This window comes from Miscanthus floridulus, chromosome 3 (assembly GCF_019320115.1).
Source record: "Miscanthus floridulus cultivar M001 chromosome 3, ASM1932011v1, whole genome shotgun sequence".
Classification (NCBI taxonomy): domain Eukaryota; kingdom Viridiplantae; phylum Streptophyta; class Magnoliopsida; order Poales; family Poaceae; genus Miscanthus; species Miscanthus floridulus.
Genome location: NC_089582.1, coordinates 19,554,174 through 19,578,083, shown reverse-complemented (window position 1 = coordinate 19,578,083; position 23,910 = coordinate 19,554,174). Strand labels below are relative to the sequence as shown.

Genomic DNA, 23,910 nt, shown 5'->3' with positions numbered 1-23,910 from the left:
GAGAGCTGCTCTCTCTCTATATCTATCTATCTATATATTTATCTATCTACCTATATATATATATATATATATATATATATATATATATATATATATATATATATATATATATATATATATATAGGGTAAGGCTATTCTGCAGCTGCCCACAGAATAACTTATTCTATGGCCACCTCGATTTACGATAATATATGTACCAATTTACGATAATGATAATACACATTTACGATAAATGTGTTACTATAATTCAAGATGATACTTACCATAATGCTATAGTAAATCACTTATGAGGAAGTTATCATAATCTCATAAATTAGTATAGTAATTATCGTAACTCAAAGTGACCACAGAATAACTTATTATGCGGCTATCTATAGAACAATACGTGTGTGTATATATATATACACACACACTTCCAAACCCTAAGTCATCTGGCATCTATCGTCGAGTACCCCGCCGGTTGTTTAGAACTCATAAAATAATGAAGGCATACTACGTGCCCTTACATGGGGGCGCCGCACGCCACGTGGTCTCCGGAGGAGGTCTCGGCGTCTACCGTCGCCGCCACGGCGGTCGGCACGCGGCACCACCTGCTCAAGCTCGAGGGCTACTCGCTGCTCAAGACGACGCACGCCAAGAGCGGCAGCTACATAGAGTCCTCTGCGTTCAAGGTCGGAGGTCACACCTGGAGGATCCGTTGCTACCTCAACGGCAACAGCAAGGAGTACCCCGGCTTCGTCTCGCTGTTCCTGTACCTCTGTAGCGACGCCGCCGGACCCGCCGTCCACGCCGTGTACGAGTTCGCCCTGGTGCGTCACCAGGGCACGCCGCCGGCTTATGGTCACCAGGGCAAGCCAAGCAAGACGTCACACGGCGTGCGCTCGGTCGTCAGCGCGTTTGGCGGCAAGGACAACAGCTGCGGTTGGGGTCTCTCGCGGTTCATCAGAGTGGAGGACCTGGAGCGGTCCTCGTTCCTCCAGGACGACTGCTTCGCCGTCCGGTGCACGGTCACCATCGTCCAGGAGCGCACTGTGAAGGAGAAGGCCGTGCAGGCGCACGACATGGCGAGGCTGGGGATACTCTGCAAGTGCGACGACGACGTGTGCAAGCGCCATCACGCCAGGCCTGCCGAGACTTTCTTGGAGAGATTTGCCAACTTCTGCTATTCCATCTGCCGTGGCCCCGTTAGAATAATGCAAAGAAATTTATTTCTCGCCTGAAATTTCACTTTTTACTAGTACTCCATCAACATACACTACTGAATTCAGGTTCTTTGCCGAGTGCCTGAGGCACTCGTCAAAGGCCAAATTGCACTCGGCAAAGCCTTTGCCGAGTGCGGCACTCAGCAAAGAACACACGGCAAAAAATTGATTGGCAAAGACCTCTTTGCCGAGTGTCTTTTATCGGGCACTCGGCAAAGGCTTTGCCGAGAGCCCCAGGGGCACTCGGCAAAGAAAAGCGACCGTCACGGCGTCGGCCCCGTTGACGGTGCCTTTGCCGAGTGCCAACCCTGCAGGCACTCGGCAAAGATTTTTTATTTTTTTAAAAAAAGATTTCTTTGCCGAGTGCCCCCTGGCCGGCGCTCAGCAAAGTTTGATTTTTTTATAAAAAATTCTTTGCCGAGTGCCCTCTGATATCACATGTGGAGATATCCTGGTTTGTAAGCATCGTACGTGAAAACGTGCACCAGACCTTTTCAAATTTTTATCATAGCCTCCACATATGATATCACGACATCTCAACAAGTTTCATGATTTTTGGACTTCGTTTCCTTTTTATAAAATTTAAAAACACTTCGCACGCAAGTTCACGGTCATGTTTCGTCAACAAGATGTCCGAAATTTCAGGTCCGTTCCTAGATACGGCCTCACACTACACTCAGTAACATGACTATCATTTTTGAAACATTAAATTCTATTATTCGTACCGCGTGCAGTTCAAATTTGTATTTTTCAAAAAAATTCAAGTAAACGAAATAAAGTAACTAAATATATAAAAAAGCCACAAAAAATCCCCAAATTCTAACTAGGAGTTCCTGGTACCTTAAAAGGGCTGCACAAAAAATTTGGAGACAAAAAAAAATCTTTGCCGAGTGCCAGGGGATGGCACTCGGCAAAGAGGGTATTTGCCGAGTGCCAAGAATAAGGCACTCGGCAAAGAGGGTTTTCAATTTTTTTTTTAAAAAAATTCCTCTTTGCTGAGTGTCTTCCCAGGGGCACTCGGCAAAGACATTTCGAAAAAAAAATTCTTTGCCGAGTGCCGTGTCAGGAGCACTCGGCAAAGTATTTTCAAAAAAAAATCTTTGCCGAGTGCCAGATCTCGGACACTCGGCAAAGATTTTTTTTAAAAAAAACCTTTGCCGAGTGCCAGATCTGGGACACTCGGCAAAGAATTTTTTTTAAAAAAACCTTTGCCGAGTGCCAGATCGGGGGGCACTCGGCAAAGTATTTTCCAAAAAAAATAAAATCTTTGCCGAGTGCCAGATCTGGGACACTCGGCAAAGAAAATTAAAAAAAACCTTCTTTGCCGAGTGCCTAACAGCAGGCACTCGCCAAAGAAGGACGTGGCTGAACACCGTTACGCGGGGCAGCCTATGCCGAGTGCCGTGCTTTTGTCGAGAGCCTGGCACTCGACAAAGAAGTCCTTTGCCGAGAGCCTTTTTTTGCCGAGTGCAATTCTTTGCCGAGTGCGACACTCGGCAAAGAAGGTCTTTGTTGAGTGCCCGATTTTTGCACTCAGAAAAACATTTTGCACTCTGGCAAAGATCCCGTTTTCAGTAGTGATAAAAAGAGTGTGATACGAAATGCTGATGTGACTTTTTAGAAGCAACTTAACCCAAGAACATTGGTTGCACTCCTTTTTTGCACAAAGTAGTCATCGTATGATTCTACAGCATTCATTATGCGTAGGAAACGATCCTGACTCTAAGGTGAAAGGACGTGTGAAAGAATAAAGAGTAAGAAAGTGTTCTTGATACAAATGTACAAGAGAAAAAAATATATAAAAGTGGTTAGGATAATTTAGTGATAGTATAGGATGATTCCTGAAGTAAAATTGTCTTCTATATTTGGAGAGTGAATTATTAAAAACTATTAGAGATGGTTTTATTTAATCTTCCCCATACTTTTTTGGCGAGATGGTTTTATTTATTCCTCCCAATACTGTTGGAGATATGCTCTTATATGGTGTAGCGGCCTCCCTACTTGTCATGAGTCTAGAGCGAAAATGATGAGATTCTGAATTCCAGCAAAAGTTTAGTTGAAGTTTTGAACCCTGACTCGTAGTCGTACCTGACTGGTAGTCGTACCTTGAGCAGTTAGTTGTACGTGACCGACAAGGATTGTAAATTCTTTTATTATTAGAAGCAACATGTAATCAAGTCAATATTAGAATCTATCACATCCGGTTTCAGAAACAAGGGAGCTGCTATATATATCTGCATAAATGAACCTTCCAAACCTTGTCATCTGCATCGATCGTAGAAGAGCACGTAGGTCGCCGCCGCAGCCGCCGGGTGTTTAGTAACAAATAACAAAAATCCGGCTATATGTCACCGTTACCGCCGGTCAGCTACGTGCCCTTAGATGCCGGCGCCGCCACGTCGTCTCCGGAGGCGGAGGAGGTCTCGGTGTCCACCGTCGCCGCCATGGCGGTCGCCACCGATCACCTCATGCTGAAACTCCAGGGCTACTCGTGGCTCAAGGCGATGCACGGCGAGAACGGCAGCTACATCGAGTCATCTGCGTTCGAGGTCGGAGGTCACACCTGGAGGATCCGATGCTACCTCAACGGCAACAACATGGAGGATGCCGGCTTCGTCTCGCTGTATCTGAACCTCTGTAGCGACTCCGTCGTCCACGCCGAGTACGAGTTCGCTCTGGTGCGTCACCAAGGCACGCCGCCGGCGTACGGTCACCAAGACACGCTGAGCAAGAAGTCGCTGGGCTTGCGCACCTTTGGGGGCAAGGATAACAACCCCGGCTGGGGTCGCCCGCGGTTCATCAGCGTGAAGAAGCTGGAGCGGTCCAGGTTCCTCAAGGACGACTGCTTCGCCGTCCGGTGCACGGTCACCGTCGTCCAGGAGCGGACCGTGAAGGAGAAGGTCGTCGTGCAGGCGCACGACATGGCGAGGCTGGGCCTGGGGATTCTCTGCAAGTGCGACGACGACCTGTGCAAGCGCCATCACGCCAGGCCTGCCGAGACTTTCTTGGAGAGATTTGCCAACTTCTGCTATTCCATCTGCCGTGGCCCCGTTTGAATAATCCAGTGAAATTAATTTATTTATCCACCAATGTGAAAGTGTGTGACATTATCTTGTGTTAATAACTTTACTCATATTATTATGTACTAGTTCTCGATGTTAAATGCTTTGGAGACAGCTTATACAATTTTGTGCAAAAATTGAGACCATAAATTTTTTTTGATAAATCCGATACTCCTGTTTATCGGTGACCTCCAGTATTGTTTTTATTTTTGCTATCGACAAAGTGAACCTTGATGTTTTTTATATCAATATATTATTATGTGGGTAAAATCTAATGTTGTGTCCAACGCAAATGCATGATAGTTCTTCTGTCTCGTGACTATACTTGTGAATGGATAAGCGCGGTTCATGTAGTTAAGTCTTTCTAGTCTTTGTGGTCTTTGTGGTGGAAGTGTCAACGTCTTTATATGGATTTAATTTCAGAAACAAAAAAACACTATTCACCTTATTGGTTAGCAACATGTCTATTGACCATGAGGCACTTATCATGACTTTGCCAATCTTAAGATCGATCCACTTAAAGTATCAGTTGGGTGGATGCAGCTTAACCTGGCCTGCGTGATGGTGCCTTTCGATGTTTTGATTGGCCGTTGGCCTGGCTACGAGGAAACGAGATTGAAATCTGTTCCTCTATGGTGTGGTCGAGCTCGGGCTGTGCGAAGCAAGAGAGCGGGGATGCGAGAGGATTTCTACCACAGGCCTGGCTACATGCAAGTGGACAACCAAGCAAATTTTCTTGGGGTGTGATTGGTTTCTGTCTCTTCTCGGCCTGGTTCGTTGTTGAGAGCGCGTGCTGGACAGGATCAAAGAATACGAACGCGTCTTGTTTAGTTGCTTGCCTCCGACTAGCCTATCTATGTGTTGAGCATGTAGCAAGCGAAATTTCTCCTCCCATGTGCTTACACGCACACTGCATGCATGATCTAGGTTTCGAGGAAACAAAGAAAATCCATGTACCTTGCAAGCTACGTCTGACTGCTAATTCAGCTAACCAATCAAGACATCCAGTGGGCCTAGCTAGGCTACTTGCAGCGTGTCAATCAGCCCCTTATGTATCCATCAAGCCTATAAGCCGATGTTGGCCTGGTTGCCTAGTTTCAAGCCCATCTGAGCTAGAACACGAAACCAATCATGCCTAATTAAGAAGAATGTGTTTGGTTCCATTGATATTTATGGATGAGAGATGGTAATAGATATTTTGAATGTGTTTGGTTCACGAACAAGCAGGATGAGGCGGTCACCTAGAGCCACTACCGGATTCGGACGCTTTGCCGAGTGCCTAATGCACTCGGCAAAGGCTACTTTGCCCTCGGCAAAGCCTTTGCCGAGTGCAGCACTCGGCAAAAAGCATCCGGTAAAAAATCCGTCGGCAAAGAATTCTTTGCCGAGTGCCTTTTATCGGACACTCGGCAAAGTCTTTTCCAAAAAAAATAAAATCTTTGCCGAGTGCCAGATCTGGAACACTCGGCAAAGAAAATTAAAAAAAAACCTTCTTTGTCGAGTGCCTAACAGCAGGCACTCGGCAAAGAAGGACGTGGCCGAACACCGTTACACGGGGCAGCCTATGCCGAGTGCCGTGCTTTTGTCGAGAGCCTGGCACTCGGCAAAGAAGTCCTTTGCCGAGATCCTTTTTTTGCCGAGTGCAATTCTTTGCCGAGTGCGACACTCGGCAAAGAAGGTCTTTGCCGAGTGCCCGATTTTTGCACTCGGCAAAACATTTTGCACTCGGCAAAGATCCCGTTTTCAGTAGTGATAAAAAGAGTGTGATATTCTCTTGTATCAATATATTATTATAAACTGGTTCTCGATGTTAAATGCTTTAGAGACAGCATATACAATTTTGTACAGAAAAAATTGAGCCACTATTTTGTTTTTATTTTGACCGCGATTTTTTTGGATAAATCTGGTAGTCCTGTTTATCGGTGACCTCCGTTATTGTTTTTATTTTTGCTATCGATAAAGTGAACCTTGATGTTTTTCTTATATCAACATATTATGTCAGAGAAATCTAATATTGTGGCCAACACAAATGCTTGATAGTTCTTCTTTCTCGTGACTATACATGTGAATGGATAAGCGCGGTTCATGTAGACATGAATGAGGTCTGAAGGATGGATTTGAGTACCCACCCCAAACTGGGGCTCTAGTTGTTGGAGCTCTGCTGGGGGTACGTTTTTTATTTGGGCATCCATATTTAGCTATGGGGACTCAAGTAGCTAGGGGCCGTGCTAGAGTTGCTCTTATGGATTTATATTGACCATGAGGCACTTATCATGACTTTGCCAATCTAAGGGTTTGTAAATGGTTTGTGTGAGAGAAAATGGTTTGTGTGAGAGAAAAATACTGTTCCGACTAGAAATTTACGATCGTTTATGATAAGCCACGGCCAAACGAACACGCTGTTAGAGTATGATTGGTTGGGTGGACGCAGCTTAACCTGGCTTGCGTGATGTAGGCTTTCGATGTTTGATTGACCGTCAGCCTGACTCTGGGGAAACGAGATTGAAATCTGTTTCTCCATGGTGTGGTGTAGCGCTCGGGCTGTGCGAAGCAAGAGAGCGGGGACGCGAGACGAGAGGTGGCCGTCAATTTCTACCACAGGGCTGGCTACATGCAAGTGGACAACCAAGCAAATTCTTGGGGTGTGATTGGTTTCTGTGTCTTCTCATCCTGGTTCGTATATGAGAGCTTCGTGCGCGCTGGACAGGATCAAAGAATACAAATGCGTCTCTTGTTTGGTTGCTTGCCTCCGACTAGCCTGTCTATGTGTTGAAGATGCATGTTTGGTTACCCACATGGAGCATGTAGAAAGCGAAATTTCTCCTGTGTTCCATGTGCTTAAACGCGCATTGCATGAGCTAGGTTTCGAGGAAACAAAGAAAATCCATGTACCTTGCAAGCTAGGATACTAGCGTTGAATAACTTATTTTATTTTAATTAGTAATGGAAAAAGTCTACATCACCCCCACCTTTCATACATGGTCTACATCACCCTCCAACTATGAAACCGTCTGTTTTACCCCCTGAACTTTCCAAAACCGTCTACTTTACCCCTGGGCGGTTTTCAGCGGCGGATTTACTACAGTAACAGCAGGGTGCTACAGTATCAGTGTGTTTGAATTTCCTTTTTTTTATTTATTTCGATGAATTTTTGAAAAATCATAGAAAAATCTAATTTTATTGGACTCCACATGAGTAGATCTACACAGTGAATATATAATACGGTATACTTTAGTACAAATTTTTTTTGTAGCTTTAGATTAATTGGAAAATCCAATTTTGTCTGTAATTAATTAGAATTTATCTATAACTAAGTTATACATAGTCCAATGAGTATGAAATTTTTACTGTAGTTCAAACATACAATAATTAGCGTACCATAAAATTTTCACCACAATTGGACCATAGAAGCTGCAGCTATGAATTATTCCATTTAATTACAGACGGTTTTGGAAAGTTCAGGGGGGTAAAACAGACGGTTTCATAGTTCGGGGTGATGTAGACCAAGTATGAAAGGTGGGTGGTGATGTAGACTTTTTCCAATTAGTAATTGTCATGATAAAAATATCATTAGTGTTTATTTATTAGTGTATGATTAGTTATTATTATTTTTAGTTAAAAGATATAATTATCCAACTATTCTCTTCCTATCTACTCTCCTCCATATAACTAAACAACAAATGGCTGGTCCCATCCATTTAACCAAAAAGATAGTATGGATAATCCTGTCTCAAAATTTATGGATTGCTATGTCTCATCCAGTCTTACCCTCAACCCAGATAGGTAGCCGCCTCTTGGATGTGCTCATATGTGCCCTTCTTGTCTATACCTTGTTTCGAGAAAAGACTTTTGACATGAATTTTTTATTATTATTAGTAAGCGTCGGCATTATTTTCTTTGAGAAAAAGATAATGATATCATATATGTTTTACAAGAAACACAGATAATTAAACATCAAAAGTTTCACGTACACATTACAATTTCTATATATACTTGTGATAATTAAGCAATGCTTTTCTTCATGAAAGCTAGGCCAAAGGTTATTGTTTTATGTTTCGAATATGTCGGAGTGCTACGTATAGGTTGATTTACCATGAGAAACAAAACATCCCTAGGTTGATTTACCGAGAGAAACAAAAGTTGTTGGGAGCAGCTTTTTTTCTCTTTATTAAAACACATGATCATGAGATCATCTTGTTGAAAAATAAGGCATTTTCATATTTATTTTAATCCATAAAAATAACGCAATAAAAAAAGAGTGAAGTCATGAATAAAAAGACAGAAACAATTCACGACAAATGTTAACATGATGATAAGACAAATTATAGAGCCGAAACATATGTGAAACATTGTTTTACATAGCTGAAGCATCACAGACATGATCGTTTTACATAGCTGAAGCATCACAGATATGATCACAAATATAAAAGATGTGTTCTCAAATATTAAGATCATGATGATCACAAAATTAAAAGGAACCAGAAAGCCAGTACTAGCATAATCATCCAAATCAACCAAACAGAGCATGTTGAATATGAAAGCAGTATTGCCTAGGAACATCATGATATTGATAATGAAACTCAGAAGAGGATGAAGGAGATTATACCCTGCGGCGGAGCCGCTCGCACCAGGAAAAGCCATAGTGGTGCTTTGCTGTTGTAGTCGTCCCGCTCGATGCAGTGCAGAAAAGGACGCCATGAAGAGGCACCGCTACAGGTTCACCAGCGAGTAGTCGTGCCACCACCGACACTCCCCAAAAACGTAATCGCCCGTCTTCACCCGAGCAGGTGAAGCCCACGACGGAGACGCGTTCCGGAGGCCTACTCTTCCATCTCTGGTGCTCGCCGGAGGTGGAACGGGAAGAACTTGCGCTGCTGGAAAGTGGTGTATTGATTTGTTTTATAGGTAGAGGCCAGAAGACGAGAAGTCGACGGCACCGAGGGGTCACACCTCCCTTCTGCGGTGGGAGAGACGGAGAAGGAGAGCCAGAAGTCACGGGAGTTAACCTCCAATCAATTCGTCACAAGGAAACGGAAATGGAGTTTCAAAAATAAAGGCCTCGCCCGCCCGTCCGCTCGCTCGCCGCCGCCCGCCTGCCTCGCCACGCCCACGCGCACGGGCTCGGGCCGGGCCGGGTGGCGACGGCGGCGGCGCGCGCGCGCACGTGTGGCATCCAGGTGATTCACTTTACTTCTCAAATAGATCGATCAATGATCAAGTATTTAAGTAGAGTCGCCTCTCGATTAAATTCCCATATGGTATAAAACCATTAATGTACATGTACGGACCATAGAGTTTAATAGAGATATTAAAAAAATGGGCCAAGCCCATAATATCTAACACATCTATCTATGTTCTAGAACAAACATCACCATGGGTGTAAATAAACTCAACTGCTGACTAGTTGATCACCACTAGAACAAGTTTTGTTAGAAAAAAAAGAACATGTTTTGCTGGGTGGATCTGATGGATTGGCCAACTTGGCCCATGTCATCACCGACAAAAGTATCTATGTCTATCGTTTTCGATTTCATCACCGACAAATTCAAGAATACACGTACGTCGTTTCCAATTCCACCTGGAGTTAAGATCGAGCTGGTATATTTGCCTATATATATAAATCTTTCCAAACCAAAGTCTCGTGCCATCGATCGATCTCGATCGTCTTCGTCGCCGCCGTTTGTTAAGAACTCTTTTTAGGTTTTCACGAATTCGATTCGATCGGGGCTCTGGCTGGGGCGATGTCGAGCGGCTACGCGCCCTTACATACCAATCGCGATGCCGATGGCCTACGCATGCCGTCACCGGTGGCAGAGGAGATCTCCGCCGGACACCACATATCATGCTCAAGGTCGAGGACTACTCGCGGCTCAAGGCGACGCACTACGTCAAAAAGCATTTCTAGGGGCGGTTGTAGACCAATTGTAGGGGCGGTTTACCCAGCCGCCCCTACACAAGGGTCTCTACAAATCATGCATTTGTAGGGGCGGTTCCCAGGCGGCCCCTACAAATCGATTTGTAAGGGCGGCTGGAATAAGAGCCGCCCCTACAAATTGATTTGTAGGGGCGGCTGTACCAACGGGTATTTGTAGGGGCAGTTCAGATTGAACCGCCCCTACAGTACGTTTTCCCGCTAAAAAATCAAATTTTCAATTCAAAATCGCTTTGCCGAACGTCCCACAACCAACGTTCCGAACCGCGTTCGCGTTGCCGAACGCCCCGTGACCAGCGTTCGCGTTGCCGAACACCCCACGACCGCGACTACAAACATAAGAGTATTCTATAAATTACAATTACAAGTCCAATTCACATGAATATATACAATCCATCATTAAATATATAAATTCCATACACATTGTTATCAACGTCCTAGAGCTAGCCTTTCTGTCTCACGAAGGTTTTGGTACTGAGGATTTGTACCTAACTCAGACTCTCGGTCATGGTAGGCGCCTCTGACGTGTACAATCTGGTCCAATATGAAGTTGCAAAGGTCGTCGACGAGCTCTAAGAGTTGGTCATCCTTGTATGGGTCTCTTTTCATTCCTTTCTCTTCTCTCCACTACAAGAAAACAAGTTTCGGTTTAGTATTTCATACCATTTATGAAGTTTTTATACTATGGGTGAAGAGGTTCAAACTTACCCTTAAGGGGTGTCTCCTGTAGGCACCGATGTTACCCATCATAGAACATATATAGTATCCACAATGTACACTCCCAGGCTTCTGCTTGGGGCACTGTGTGTTTTGCATATAAAATGTTTAGTAATACTTTTTGACAGCCATGTAACAGAGTACTGAAGAAGTAAGTTACACTTACCGCACATAGTGTTTTATAGCTAGTTTTTCCTTCCTTGCTGGATCATGCCTTCCATGATGATTAGTGACATAGAACCTAAATGCCCTGTTCGAATTATTTTAGCAAATACAACTTGTTAGTATCCAAAAGTAAACGTTACAAGTATGTATACAAACATATAAGCTAATGAGGATTGTTGATATGTATACATCTTGAGAATCGATATGAAGTCTTTGTATGTCACCGTGTCCTTATCTAATGAATCAAAGACCCATGCCATGCTCCTCCCGACATCGACGGCTATACAAATCCAGTGGTTGTTGCATAGATTTAATCATAGAACTAGATAAGCCCTTTTGCATCGAATGAAATATATCGAACAAAGCTTTAAGTATAGAGTTGAGCTTACTCGAAGTTGTATGGTAGCCATATAGTAGAGTGGTGTTGGAGATTTTTGAATGCCAAGGCAATGTATGCCGCAACCTTAAGGGACTCTTCCCTTAGCTTCGCACTACGGATGCGCTCTTTCTCCCGAAGAGTCTTTGCAGCTGCTAGCTCTTTGGCATCCAGTGTCCACCGTTAGGGTAATTAAAATTTGTTTGGGCTATAGCTTGAGGGTCTACAATGTGCACTTGCATTCTACAAATCACGGCGTGGGTTAGTTACAACATAATTCAAAGATTACATTCATATCATATCGGGAGGACAAGGACTTACAGGCACCATGTGCGAATTAGATTCATCTCCATTTCTCCCAGGTGAAAGCATGTGTGCATGTCATTGAAGTCAAAGACAATTTTCCCAGCTAGGCTTCCAAATGTGCCGGTGGGAAAGCATGCTTGTATGATATCTATGCTCATTGGAGAACACGCAAGTACCAACATGGAACCTTCTCATTCCAAGTGGTAGCCGCTGGATGTCCCGGTTTGGTAGGAAGGGCTTGCATCTTTCATATTTTTTTGGGCAATCCTTTGACCATTTGATGGCATCAACATTTGGATATTGCTTTGCAATTTGGTGGAGTTTGCTACTGACGGCCTCCTCAGAACCCCGTGATGGGACTTTTTTAACTTGGTTTTTAGGCTTAAACTGATCATGGGAATTACCATTTGGACACCGACGAGACATCTTTGATCGAAACATAAACTAGCCTTATGTTGATTGGAATCTTCTTTCAGAGTTCCCATTCAGGCACGTCCTCATCTTCTTGTGCATCACCTTCTTCAGGAGGCACTCGTTGTTCATGTATCGGTTGTGCTTGTTGAGAAGACTGTGGCATCTCATGATGCACTTGCCCGGTACGAGCTGGAGAAGGTTGTGGCATCTCATCAGGCACATGCTCGATAGGAGGCGGGGAAGAATGTGGCATCTTAGGAATGTGGGGGTCACGAGATGGTGAAAATATCTCCCCGGCCTCAACAACTCACTCCAAATTTGGGAGAGGGAGAGGCGGTGAAGAAGCAGTCAATATAATGTCCCATTTGTGCCAGAGGATGAACTGCCCCATAACATCTCCGAGTAACACCAGCCCCTCGGGAGTTGCATAGTCTATCCTCCACTGCATGAACTCGGGCTTCACTGTATGCACCTCGACCCTAGTGTATTCCGATGGTATCTTATTATTGTGGTGTAAGCCACCGGGAGGATGTGCCACACCCGTTGCCACCTCCATCACAGTGTTCTACCGACCGCTGAGAAACACCAAGGTGCAACTATTAGGTTCCCGTATGAGATCGACTGGGGTTGTGGCTGTAGTGGAACCTTGGCTGCTAGGAACTTTTGGAGGGCTGCCAACTAATGCCAGTTCTCCCGGCGGCATCACTAATATACGTGGCTCTGTAGACATTCCTTGCTCCTCCAGCGCCTTCGCAACTAGAGCCTTCACTTGGAGCTCAAGACTAGTCTCCCGGTCTCGGCCATGTTTCTTGTACATGTGCCTGTCCTCTTCGAATCATTGCTTCCAGGTCATCCTTTTCCTTAGCCCCCTAGTGCGAACTGTGTGCTCCTTGTTTCCTAAGCCAAGGCTAAGCTCGTCCCTCTCTCTGGAAGGATTGAATGAGCCCGTCTCTTTGTCTTCAGCATATTTCAGTATCCTTGATACCGCCTTTTGGGTCTCTGGCTTATCAAACTTAAGATTACTGCCGGATGGTTCTGTACTCCTTGCATATATCTAGTTCCTTGAGCGTACCTTCAAGTTCGTCACATCGATATTCCCAATAGCTGCGGCCTCTTCATCCATCTTCCTAAATTGCTCTTCCTTGGCATAGTAGCCATCGGGGCCTAGATGATGGTGGTGTTTGTTCCTCTTCGCCAGCTCGGTGTTACAGGCACTGAGCTCCAATGCCTCCGCTGAAGTCTTCTGAGCCACGAGCTCCTCCCATTGACTAGGAGTTATTTTGCCGAACTTGTTGAAGGGAGTTAACCCCTTTTGGATATACTTCGTGTTGAGCTCCGACCTCCAACGTCGAAATGACTCTCCCATCATCCTGATAGCATTTTTTTACCAATTTGTGCTTACCCTCCGGAAATCTAAAATTGACCTTCAGATGCCTATCCCATAGTGCATTCTTTATGTTCTCTAGTACCTCTTTCCAGTTAGGGATTGCTGGGTTCAATTTATCTCTTACTAGGGCCCCAATCGCATTACGGAATCGTCCTCTTAATTCCTTCAGCTCAAGGATCTCCCCTGCTGGCCCAACCTCCATTATCACATAGCAAGCCTTATCTGGATATAGATTTCCTTTTCTATCCCCTCATTTCCTCTTAGGCTTGGTAGTCATGGTTGTGTCTTGAGTTTGTGGAGCAGAGCCATCGTGATCCATCTCTGTGGTTGTTGCCTCTGCTCTCCTTTCCTCTACTCCGTCTTGTCCAGCGAGATGTCGCAGACGTCGACGTCATCTTTTCTGAGTTTCAGGAGGGACCTGTATATAGGATAGGTCAAAGTGTTAGCAGAGGTAACACAGCCAAAGCTTTAGCAAAATTTACATGCTAAGGCTTCTTCCCTACCTCCTCGTTCGGGTCAAAATCCTTGTCCAAATCTTCCTCTGTTGGCCTCCTTCTTGCTTCAGGTGGGAAAGGATCCTCGGGACTTTCATATCCCTCTTCTAACTCATCATCCTCTTCTTCTTCACCTTCAGCAGCCTCTCCTTCAGGGCCTTCCTCCTCGTCACACTCCTCCTGAGTAAGCATCACTTCTAGATCCTTTTCTACCTCATTATCGAACTGTTCCTGAGTAAGCTGGTCCTCTAGTGCTTGCTCCTCAAGGGTTGACTGCTCATCATGCTCGGGGCATCGAGCTGCACTGTCTGTTGTCCGCAACATTATTTTGCGCTTTGTTCTAAAAGATGCAAGAAAGTGTGCTTTAGGTACGTGAGAAGGTATAAGAAATAAAAAAGGTCTATAAACCAAAGTAGTCCTATAAAACAACAATATAAAAAACGAGAAGTAGCAGTGGTAGAGGCCTTAGAAACATGTCAATCATCATCTGATCTTGAACTTGGAGCATCAGGGCATCATAACAGAAAAGAGAGGAGAAGGTAATGTAGGGGCGGCTGCTAATGATGCCAAGTTCCTCACAAGTTCTTGATCATCAGCTCATATTCCATATAATGTGTGGACTTGGACAATTTCATCATCGGCAAAACAAAGAGGAGAGGAGAGGAGAGGGGAGATTTGGCAAAAAAACCAACAGCTGCTTAGCAAACATAGCGCAGCAGCTGATGGCAAAAGACAGGACAATGTGAAAACATAGTAAATCACTTACTGCTATAAGCAAAAGGCAGAAATTAGTAGTAGTAGGACAGTAGTAGAAGTAGTAGTAGGAGCAGCAGTAGTAGTAGAAGTAGTAGTAGTAGTAGAAGTAGTAGTACTAGTAGTAGTAGTAGAAGTAGGAGGAGTATGAGTAAGAGGCCTTAGAAATATGTCAATAATCATTTGATCATGATCTTGGAGCATCAAGGCATCGTAACTAATAAGTGAATGAAGGTAAGGTAGATGATGCCTAGTTCCTCGCAAGAATTTGATCATCAGCTCATTTAAGATATTATATGGAGAAGACAATTTCATCATAGGCAAAAAGGAGAGGAGAGGAGAGGAGAGGAGAGGAGGCCAAAAAAAGCAACAGCTGCTTGCCAAAATAAATAGAGCAGCACGAGCTTGACAAAACAAATAGAGCAGCTGCTGCTGCCAAACATAGAGGAGAGGATAAGAAACAGAGTGGAGACGATGGAGCAGCTGCTGCTGCCATGCAGGAAGCCGATAGGCAAGTACTATCGGCAAGCCGATAGGTAAGTACTATCGGTAAGCCGATAAGCCAAGTAATTATGCAAATTACCAATAATTATGCAAATAGGTTAGCAAGGCTTTGATCAATACATCTATAAAAACTTGTGATAGCAGTGTGGAACTGACATTGGCATCTGCAAATGACATTTCCTCTTCAATTTAGTGCTATTAATTAATCATTCTAGGTGCAGTCTAAAAACATGGAAATATATGTGATTGGTAATTGATTTTACTTCCATGTCTCATTCTTTTAACCAGCAAAAAATAATGAAGTCAATTTAATCTGATAGTACCATCCAAGAGCCACATGCACAAGCTAACAGTTTGTCTAGGTTTAGGTTTTCAGTATGTCTCAATTAGGTGGCAATATGTAACCAACTGCAGCTTACCAGTTACTCGAGGCGAGTCAAGAAACTAGCTACAAGTCATCACAACAATAGACCATTATTTGGAATTTGAAATTCTAGAGCACAATACAACCAACACATCAGGTAGATCACAGCATCAGGTAGTTCACATTCAGAAAATAGCACTGAAATTGAAACTGAAATGAGCACTAAAACTAAACTAAAATGAGCACTGAAAATTAACTAAAATGAGCACCGAAACTTAACTGAAATGAGCACTGACACTTAGCTGAAATGACCACTATCCTGTTTTTAGAAATTTAATAGTACTGACACAACACTACAGACACTTAGCATAGTTACTTTCAGTACCAATGCATGAATAGATTTACTAGTGCCCTGTAATGCAGTTCAGAAAACAACACTAGGTAATGCATGAATAGACTAGTACCAATGCAGTTTCACTTCACACTACATAATGCATGAATAGACTATTACCAAAACAGCAATCCAGTTCCCACTAGGTAGTGCCGCAGTTCAAAACTAAGTGTAACTGAAACAATCACTCCATCAAAACTAATTATAATTCCATCAGCAATAGATGCTACAAATAATAAAGGCGTGAATTTAAGTCATACTAGTAAAAGATGCAATCAATGTAGGGAAGAAGCAGGAATATTAGCATATAATTTTCAGTGCCCTATAGCACATACCTAGAGAAGAAGTAGGAATGGAGAAGGGGATTGGTGTACCTGGAGGAGACGGAGGCCTTAGCGAGGGAGGTCGAGGACGGAGACGGGCGGCGGCGGCTCTCTAGGTCAGAGGAAGAACCCCGCGCGGTGAAGCTAGAACGGCGCGGTAGCGGGCCGAGAGACCTCAAGGACAGAGCCAAGGGACGGAGGTCGCAGCGTCGGAGGTCGAGGTCAGAGATGGGGCGGCGATGGGCCGACCGGCCTTGGCCTCTCAAACCCTAGCCACCAAGATGGGGCGGCACCGTCGCGGCCTAGGGATGTCGAGCTTCGGCCCGAGGGTGAGGAGATCGGGCGCCAGCGTCGGGGCGATGGCTTCGCGGAGCGCGTCCACGGTGGAAAGGTCAGGGAGGCAGCGGCGACGAGAAGATTTGGTAGCCTGTCGGCGTCGGTGAAAAGAGTCGCGCCCCGGAGTTAGCCAAACGTCAGGCCCGGGCGCACGGCGACATATATGCTCGGTGCGATTTGCAGGGGCGGCTTAAAACACCGCCCGCCCCTACAAATCGATTTGTAGGGGCGGTTCCTGAGTAAGCCGCCCCTACAAATATTTTTCAATTTATTTTAATTAATAATTTTGTAATTTATATATAAAGAAAATAATGAAAATTTATATAATACTTTTTTAATTATTCTATATATAAATAATTTCATGATATATATACAGATATAATTATATATTTTGTTCTTTACAAAAAGAATATTTTAAAATTTTAAAATTTAAAACAACTAAATAATTCCATCCCCAGTAAATGACCTTAAATGAAAATTTTGTAAACATCAAAGTTGTAGAACTTATCAAGATGTACAACTTTTATTTCGGTCATCTTTTTATTTGACTAAATTTGGACAGTTCAAATTTTGAATTTCAATAAATATCAACTTTAAATTAGATTTTGAAACCATAAATGATTTCAACTACAAAAGTCGTGAACATAAAAGTTGTTGAACTCATCACTATCTACAACTTTTATTTTGATTATTTCTTCATGTGATAAAGTATTAGTAAACATTGTTCACAAATACACATATCACTCATAGTTTCATAAACTATGAGAGATATGTTGATTTGTGAACAATATTTAATATCATTTTGTCAGATAAAGAAATAACCAAAATAAAAGTTTTAGATCTTGATGAGTTATATAACTTTGGTATTCATCACATTTCCTGATCCAGCCGCCCCTACAAATATTTTCTATTTTATATTATTCTATATATCTAGAAATATTTTCTATTTTTTATATCACAAAAACACAAAGTAATATGAAATTTTGTAGTAATAAAGTGGATGTTCAAATAGAGTCATCTGGATGTTGCAAAGGGTAGTCTCACACACATGCATAAAATGTAGTCTCATACACATACAAAAATATGTAGTCTTACACATGTACATAAATATATAGTCTCACACGCATGCATAAATGAAGTCTTACAAACACACACTTACACAAACACTCCACGTTCAATAACTAGCTAGCCCGCTGTAACGACTTTCCCTTTGACACCTTTTCGTTCCCATGGCATTATGTCTTTGGGGAGGTTCTTTTCCACAACACTGATCTTCTTAGGAAAGTCTGTGAATAGCGGCATCTCATCGTACTTATTGTAAGCTTCAACATCATCCACGCCATCGACTCCAATAATGTGTTGTTTCCCGGAGGCAACCACGTGCGTTGTCTTCTTCTTCGGGGGGAGGTTACTTTGTGGGTCAGACATAGAAAACTTGTGCGATACGTGAAGCGAGCACACAAGGGTCATCTTGGTAACCTAGATTCTCGAGGTCCAGGACTCTCAATCCGATCTCGTTCAGTTGGTGTTGTTTGATCCAGCGGCATCGAAACAGGGCCACCGTTATATCCCTTCCATAGTCAAGTTCCCATATCTCTTCAATGATGCCAAAGTATTGGATCTTTCGTCCTAATCCATCTAGAGCCTCTATTCGAACATCGCTGTTTTGGTTCACATATTTACTATCCTTTGCATGGGTATAGTACGTGTACCCATTGATGTCATAAGCATTCCAAGATGTCACTTGTCTCGATGGCCCCTCCGCCAACCTACTGATGGTAATAGTCTATGGTTTCTTCAGGCGATATGTTTTGGTCCTTCAACCATGTAGTTAGTCGTTGCTTGTGCTGTTTCATGACCCAATCATCCGAACGGCCATTTCTCTCCGCCATAATGATAGCGAAGTGTTCATCAATATATGGTTGCATCAGTTGTGTACTTTGCAAGACATTGTAATGCGCCCGACTCACCTCTTTGTAATCATGGTCGATGAACACTTTTCTACCACTGGTGCCCTTCCCAGCCAGCCTACCCTTATGACGAGAATCAGGATTACCAATCCTTTTCTATACTTTTAGGTACTCTTGACAGCACTCGATGACTTCTTCAGTACTGTAACCCTCTATCATGGAGCCCTCTGGGTATGCTCGATTATGCACGTATCGACTTAAAACCGACATGAACCGCTCATATGACCACATTTCATGCAAGTAGCAAGGGCCAAGCGCCTATATCTAATGAACCATGTGAATCATGAGATGTGGCATTATATCAAAAAAAGCAGGAGGTAAACACATCTCTAGTTGGTTTTGTGTCTCCACCACAAATTCATGTAGGTCACTCAGCTCTTCCTTGCCAATCGTCTTCTATGAGATCTTCGAAAAGAAGTAGCACATGCGGGTGATGGCTATTTTCAAGAACTCTGGCTTTATAGCCCTGATTGCAATAGGTAGAAACACTGTCAGCATCACATGTCAATCGTGAGCCTTGCAGTGTGTTATTGACAAGTCCTTCATCGACACTAGCTTCTTCACATTTGCTGAAAACCTAGTCGGGACTTTGATCTCCCTCAGGAAAGTGCATATAGCTCTCTTCTCGTCTGGTGTTAGGTTGAAGCACGCCGCGGGCAGAGTGTATTTTCCATTAGCCTCAGGTACCGGGTGAAGCTGTGGCATCACGTTTAGATGCACCATGTCTTTCCGTGCTTTCAGACCATCCTTTGACTTGCCTGTGTCCATCAAGGTAGCAATGAGACTCTCAAAGACATTCTTCTGCACGTGCATAGCATCAATGGCATGGGGGACCTCCAAGTCTGACCAATAAGGTAGATATTGAAAGAAGATCGATTGTTTCTTGAAAGGTACACCTTCGACAGGAGGTGTGCTTCTATCTCTGTTCGTTCCATCCGGATTCTTCTTTCCATAGATGACGTGTATGTTTTTCACCATTCTGTACACATGTTCTCCGTTATGACGTCTCTCCGGAGGGGGTTCAATCTCCGGGGCGTTGTCATAAAATCTAAAGAACAAGTTGCTGCAGTACTTGTGACTTGTCTTTAAGAAGCATCGGTTCCTTAGGTAAACTATCTTCTTGGATGCATCCAGGTACACCCATGTAGTACCATCCAAGCAAACCAAGCATCCCGTCTTCCCTTTGATCTGTCTAGACAAAGCAAACAGCGCGGGGTAATCATTGGTAGTAACAAATATTATTGCTCTACATATGAAGTCCTCCTTTCGGAATGCATCATACATCTGCTCCCCATGCCTCCATAGCCTCTCCATTTCTTGCATCAAGGGCTCGAGGAACACGTCTATATCAATGCCTGGTTGTTTAGGGCCAGAAATAAGAATAGTGAGGAGAAGGTACTTTCTCTTTTGACACAACCATGTTGGAATGTTGTACATGGTCAAGATCACTGGCCATGTGCTGTGGTTGCTCATCCTCTCATTGAAGGGATTCATTCCATCGGTGCTCAGGCCAAACCATACATTCCTTAGGTCATCGCTGAATTCTTTGTTCTTCTCATCAAACCTTTGCCACTGACTACAATCAGCCGGGTGTGCAATCTTATCATCATCCACCTTGCGCTCATCATCCCACCTTGTCATGAGTGTGGCTTCTTTAGGGTTTAGGAACATACGTCTCAAGCGGTCGGTCACTGGTAGGTACCACATTACCAGGGTAAGAATTCTTCTCTACTTTGCATCGTTGTCTAATGGAGTGTCCTCTGGGGGCTGAGATTCTTGTACCACCTTTTTTGTACCCTTCTTATTCCTCTTTTTCCCCGTGGATGGTTCGTCCCCACCATAAAGGTACTTGTTCTTGTACCGGCTGGCCTCACACCGGGGACATTTATCCAATGACTTGAACGTTTCGCCATGAAAAAGTATACAGTGGTTGGGGCATGCATGTATTTTTTCAACCCCCATTGTCAATGGACTTATGACCTTCTTCACTTGGTACGTGTTGGCGGGAACTGAGTTTGGTTGTGGCAGCACCCATGACAGGAGATGCAATAGATCATTGAAACTACAGTCTGACCAGCCATACTTAGCCTTCAGGATGAGCAGCCTAAGCACAAAACGTAGTAATGTCCAATGTGTCGGACAGCCCTTTTCAATACCATACACAGTCTCCTTCGATGCTTTTGTCACTCTTTTTAAATTTTCTAGACCTTTCGGGCTATTTAGTAAAATCTCTGGTCCAAGGGTTCTAATCATGTCATCTAAATCATCTTCAACTCCGACACGTGCTCCAGCATCATTATTGGCACCACATTCGTCGTTACCATCCCAACCAGCAGCATCACCACCTTGTTCATTGCCAAACTCAAAATCCATTCGTGCATCAAGCTCTGCTGAATATTGGGACAGGGATTCTATGGTTTCGTCGTCGTATTCCTCCTCATCCTCGTCGTTAACAATAACCGTTTCACCATGATGAATCCACACTGTGTAGTCCTCAACAAATCCTCGCATAATCAAATGTGATCTGATGATAGTCACATCTGTCCATGCCATACGGTTCTTGCAATCTTTACAGGGGCAAATAATTGTATCCTTATTCTCTTTCAATGTCGTTGCATGCTTCGTTGTGGCTTCAATAAATTTATCCACCTCTTCACGGAAACCTGCCTTGAACCTTAACGAACCATACATCCAAGAGTTCATGTACTCCACCTTTTACAACAATAACAAAACAAACATTAAATGACTACTTATTCACATATATATAAAAATGAATCAAAGTAATAATTATTTGAGAATAATTGTATATACCTCAGATATATATGAATATAAATCTAATATAATTACATGAAGCATACAAACACACCATGGTAGAGAAAAATTAATTAATGACCTATTTATCCATAAATAATTAAAATACATATTTATTGATTACAATAAACAATTTCAAAGACAACAATTAGCAGTAATTATACTTTACCCAATATCTTTCATACAAACCCTAGTCCAATTTTATCAAACATAAATTTACAAAAACGAAATTAATAAAAAAATCAAACCCTAGATCTAGATCACATGCACATGAAACATCCATAAAACTAATTAACGGTTCACTAAAATCAAGAAACATGGACCAAATAAGGGTATGATCTTGTTCTCCTCCTTAATTTACCCTAGTACATTTAAAAGTTGGGTCTAATTTGCTCATAAATAGTTCAAGCACCATAGAAGAGAGAGGAAAACAAAACTCTAATTACTCACTAACCAACCATTAAAACTTCAAAAATAGTTTGGAATAGCATTTTCTTACCTTCTACAACCTCTCCACCAAAGGATTTGAGACCAAAACCTTCCCCCCTTAATAGAGCAATTTTTGGGAGGTGCCCAAAGCCTCCCCACCTTTTTTTCACAGATTGGAGTGAGTGATCCGAGGAGGAAGAAGGAGCTGCGTCTGTTTTATATGGGGGGCATTTGTAGGGGCGGCTGGTGATTGAGCCGCCCCTACAAATCGGTGTTATAAATACGGGGTCATTTGTAGGGGCGGTTCAATCACCAGCCGCCCCTACAAATACCATTTCCAGAGGCGGCTGGTGATTGAGCCGCCCCTATAAATCAGACCTCATTTGTAGGAGCGGCTCGTAACACCAGCCGCCCCTACAAAAAAATCGAACCGTTGCTAAAAAATCGTTTTCTACGTAGTGACGCACGGCGGCAAGAACGGCAGCTGCATAGAGTCCCCTGCGATCAACGCAGGAGGCCACGCCTGGCGACTCCATCTCTATCTCAACGGCGCAAAAGAGGAGGACGCCGGCTTCGTCTCGCTGCACCTCTGCCTGAGTGACGCCGCTGCCGCCGCCGCTGGGACCATCGTCCACGCCGACTTCGAGCTCGCTCTGGTGCACCACCAGGGCACGCTGGTGCGCTGGCCGTCGTCGTACGGCGTCTCGGCTATTCGCCCCTTTTCCCCAGAGACACCATGGGGCTGTCAGCGATTCATCAGCTTGGAGCACCTGGAGCGCTCCATGTTCCTCAAGGACGACTGCTTCGCCGTCCGGTGCAAGGTCACCGTCGTCGAGGACCGGCCGTGCGTGAAGGAGGGGGTCGTGGATGCGCAGGACGTGCAGTGGCTAGGGTTGCTCTGCATGTGCAACGATGCCACGTGCAAACGCCACCACGCCGACGCCTGCGCAGACCCTTTGGGAGCAGTTTGCTAGGATGTGTCGTTTCTTCTTTGAATAACTTGTGTTTGTCGCAACTCACTTTTTTTCGTTCGTGTACGTTCGGAAAGAAATAAAAGTTATGCGTCGTTTCATGTTTCATGTGCATCGATTTCTAACCATAATCTCTACCATCGACCACCTCGCACATGAGCCACCCGTCTTGGTACTCATGTCGTTCTAATTTATAGGTCGTTTTGTCATTTCTAGATATACAATTTTTATTATGTCGTATAGGTGTATAGTAAAAAGTATATACGTAGAAAAAACAAAATGACCTATAATTTAAGATAGAGAATGGTACTCCATAACTGCTCCATGCAAATAATCTATCCGCCCTAATACTAAATCTATCCTCCCTAATATTAAAGAGACAAAATTTCAGCCAAGTTTTTCATCTTTCTTCTCTCCCTCTCATATAGGTGCACTATGGGAACCAGGACGGCAAAGCCCAAAAAACACTCGGTAAAGGGTTTGCCGAGTGTAACACTCGGCAAACGACACTCAGTGAAACTTTTAACGGCAAACAGACTTTGCCGAGTGCCCAAAATACACCCGGTAAACATTTTTTTCAAAAAATAAAAAAAAGTCACCACCGCCCGATCTCCGCCGGCCGCCGTCGGTCTCCTCGGCGGCGCCCTTCCCCTGCGCCGCAGCCCAGCTTCACGCCCTCCATCTCGCCTCCGCTCCCCGGCTTCACGGCCGCCGCCACGAGCCACCACTGGCCACCACCGGCCACCACCACGCCACCGCCGCCCACACCACCACGCCACCACCGGCCACGTCCGAGCTGCCTCCCGCCGTCGGATCCAGGGAAGAGAGGGAGAGGAGGGGGCGGCCGCCGGATCCGGGGAAGAGAGAGAGAGGAGGGGGCGGCCGCCGCCGGGGAAGACAGGGAGAGGAGGGGGAGGGGTGCCGGCCGCCGACGGCGGCAACAAGGAGGGGAGGGGGGCCGAGTGTCAAGGAAGAAAAGGGAGGGGGCGCTGGGAGCCTGGTG

General features: G+C 44.2%; 3 protein-coding genes across 3 annotated transcripts; all 3 read left to right on the top strand.

Moving 5' to 3' along the window:
* The first annotated feature begins 506 nt into the window (after positions 1-506).
* LOC136543297 (BTB/POZ and MATH domain-containing protein 3-like) lies at positions 507-1,220 on the top strand. The gene has a single exon (XM_066535782.1). It carries the CDS (start codon positions 507-509, stop codon positions 1,218-1,220), a length of 714 nt encoding a protein of 237 aa, XP_066391879.1.
* Positions 1,221-3,547: 2,327 nt separating this feature from the next.
* LOC136543296 (BTB/POZ and MATH domain-containing protein 3-like) lies at positions 3,548-4,258 on the top strand. The gene has a single exon (XM_066535780.1). It carries the CDS (start codon positions 3,548-3,550, stop codon positions 4,256-4,258), a length of 711 nt encoding a protein of 236 aa, XP_066391877.1.
* Positions 4,259-15,282: 11,024 nt separating this feature from the next.
* On the top strand, positions 15,283-22,910 carry LOC136543295 (BTB/POZ and MATH domain-containing protein 3-like). Its single transcript, XM_066535779.1, has 2 exons — positions 15,283-15,319; positions 22,396-22,910. The coding sequence occupies exons 1-2, from the start codon at positions 15,283-15,285 to the stop codon at positions 22,908-22,910; spliced, it is 552 nt and encodes a 183-aa protein (XP_066391876.1).
* The last annotated feature ends 1,000 nt before the right edge of the window (positions 22,911-23,910 follow it).

What these genes read in the sequence shown, in the direction of transcription:
- LOC136543297 (XM_066535782.1), top strand. Translation starts at nt 507, where the DNA reads ATGGGGGCGCCGCACGCCACGTGGTCTCCGGAGGAGGTCTCGGCGTCT.
- LOC136543296 (XM_066535780.1), top strand. Translation starts at nt 3,548, where the DNA reads ATGTCACCGTTACCGCCGGTCAGCTACGTGCCCTTAGATGCCGGCGCC.
- LOC136543295 (XM_066535779.1), top strand. Translation starts at nt 15,283, where the DNA reads ATGGAGCAGCTGCTGCTGCCATGCAGGAAGCCGATAG. An exon ending in GCCATGCAGGAAGCCGATAG is followed by an intron (nt 15,320 to 22,395) that starts GCAAGTACTATC and finishes TTTTCTACGTAG; the next exon opens with TGACGCACGGCGGCAAGAAC.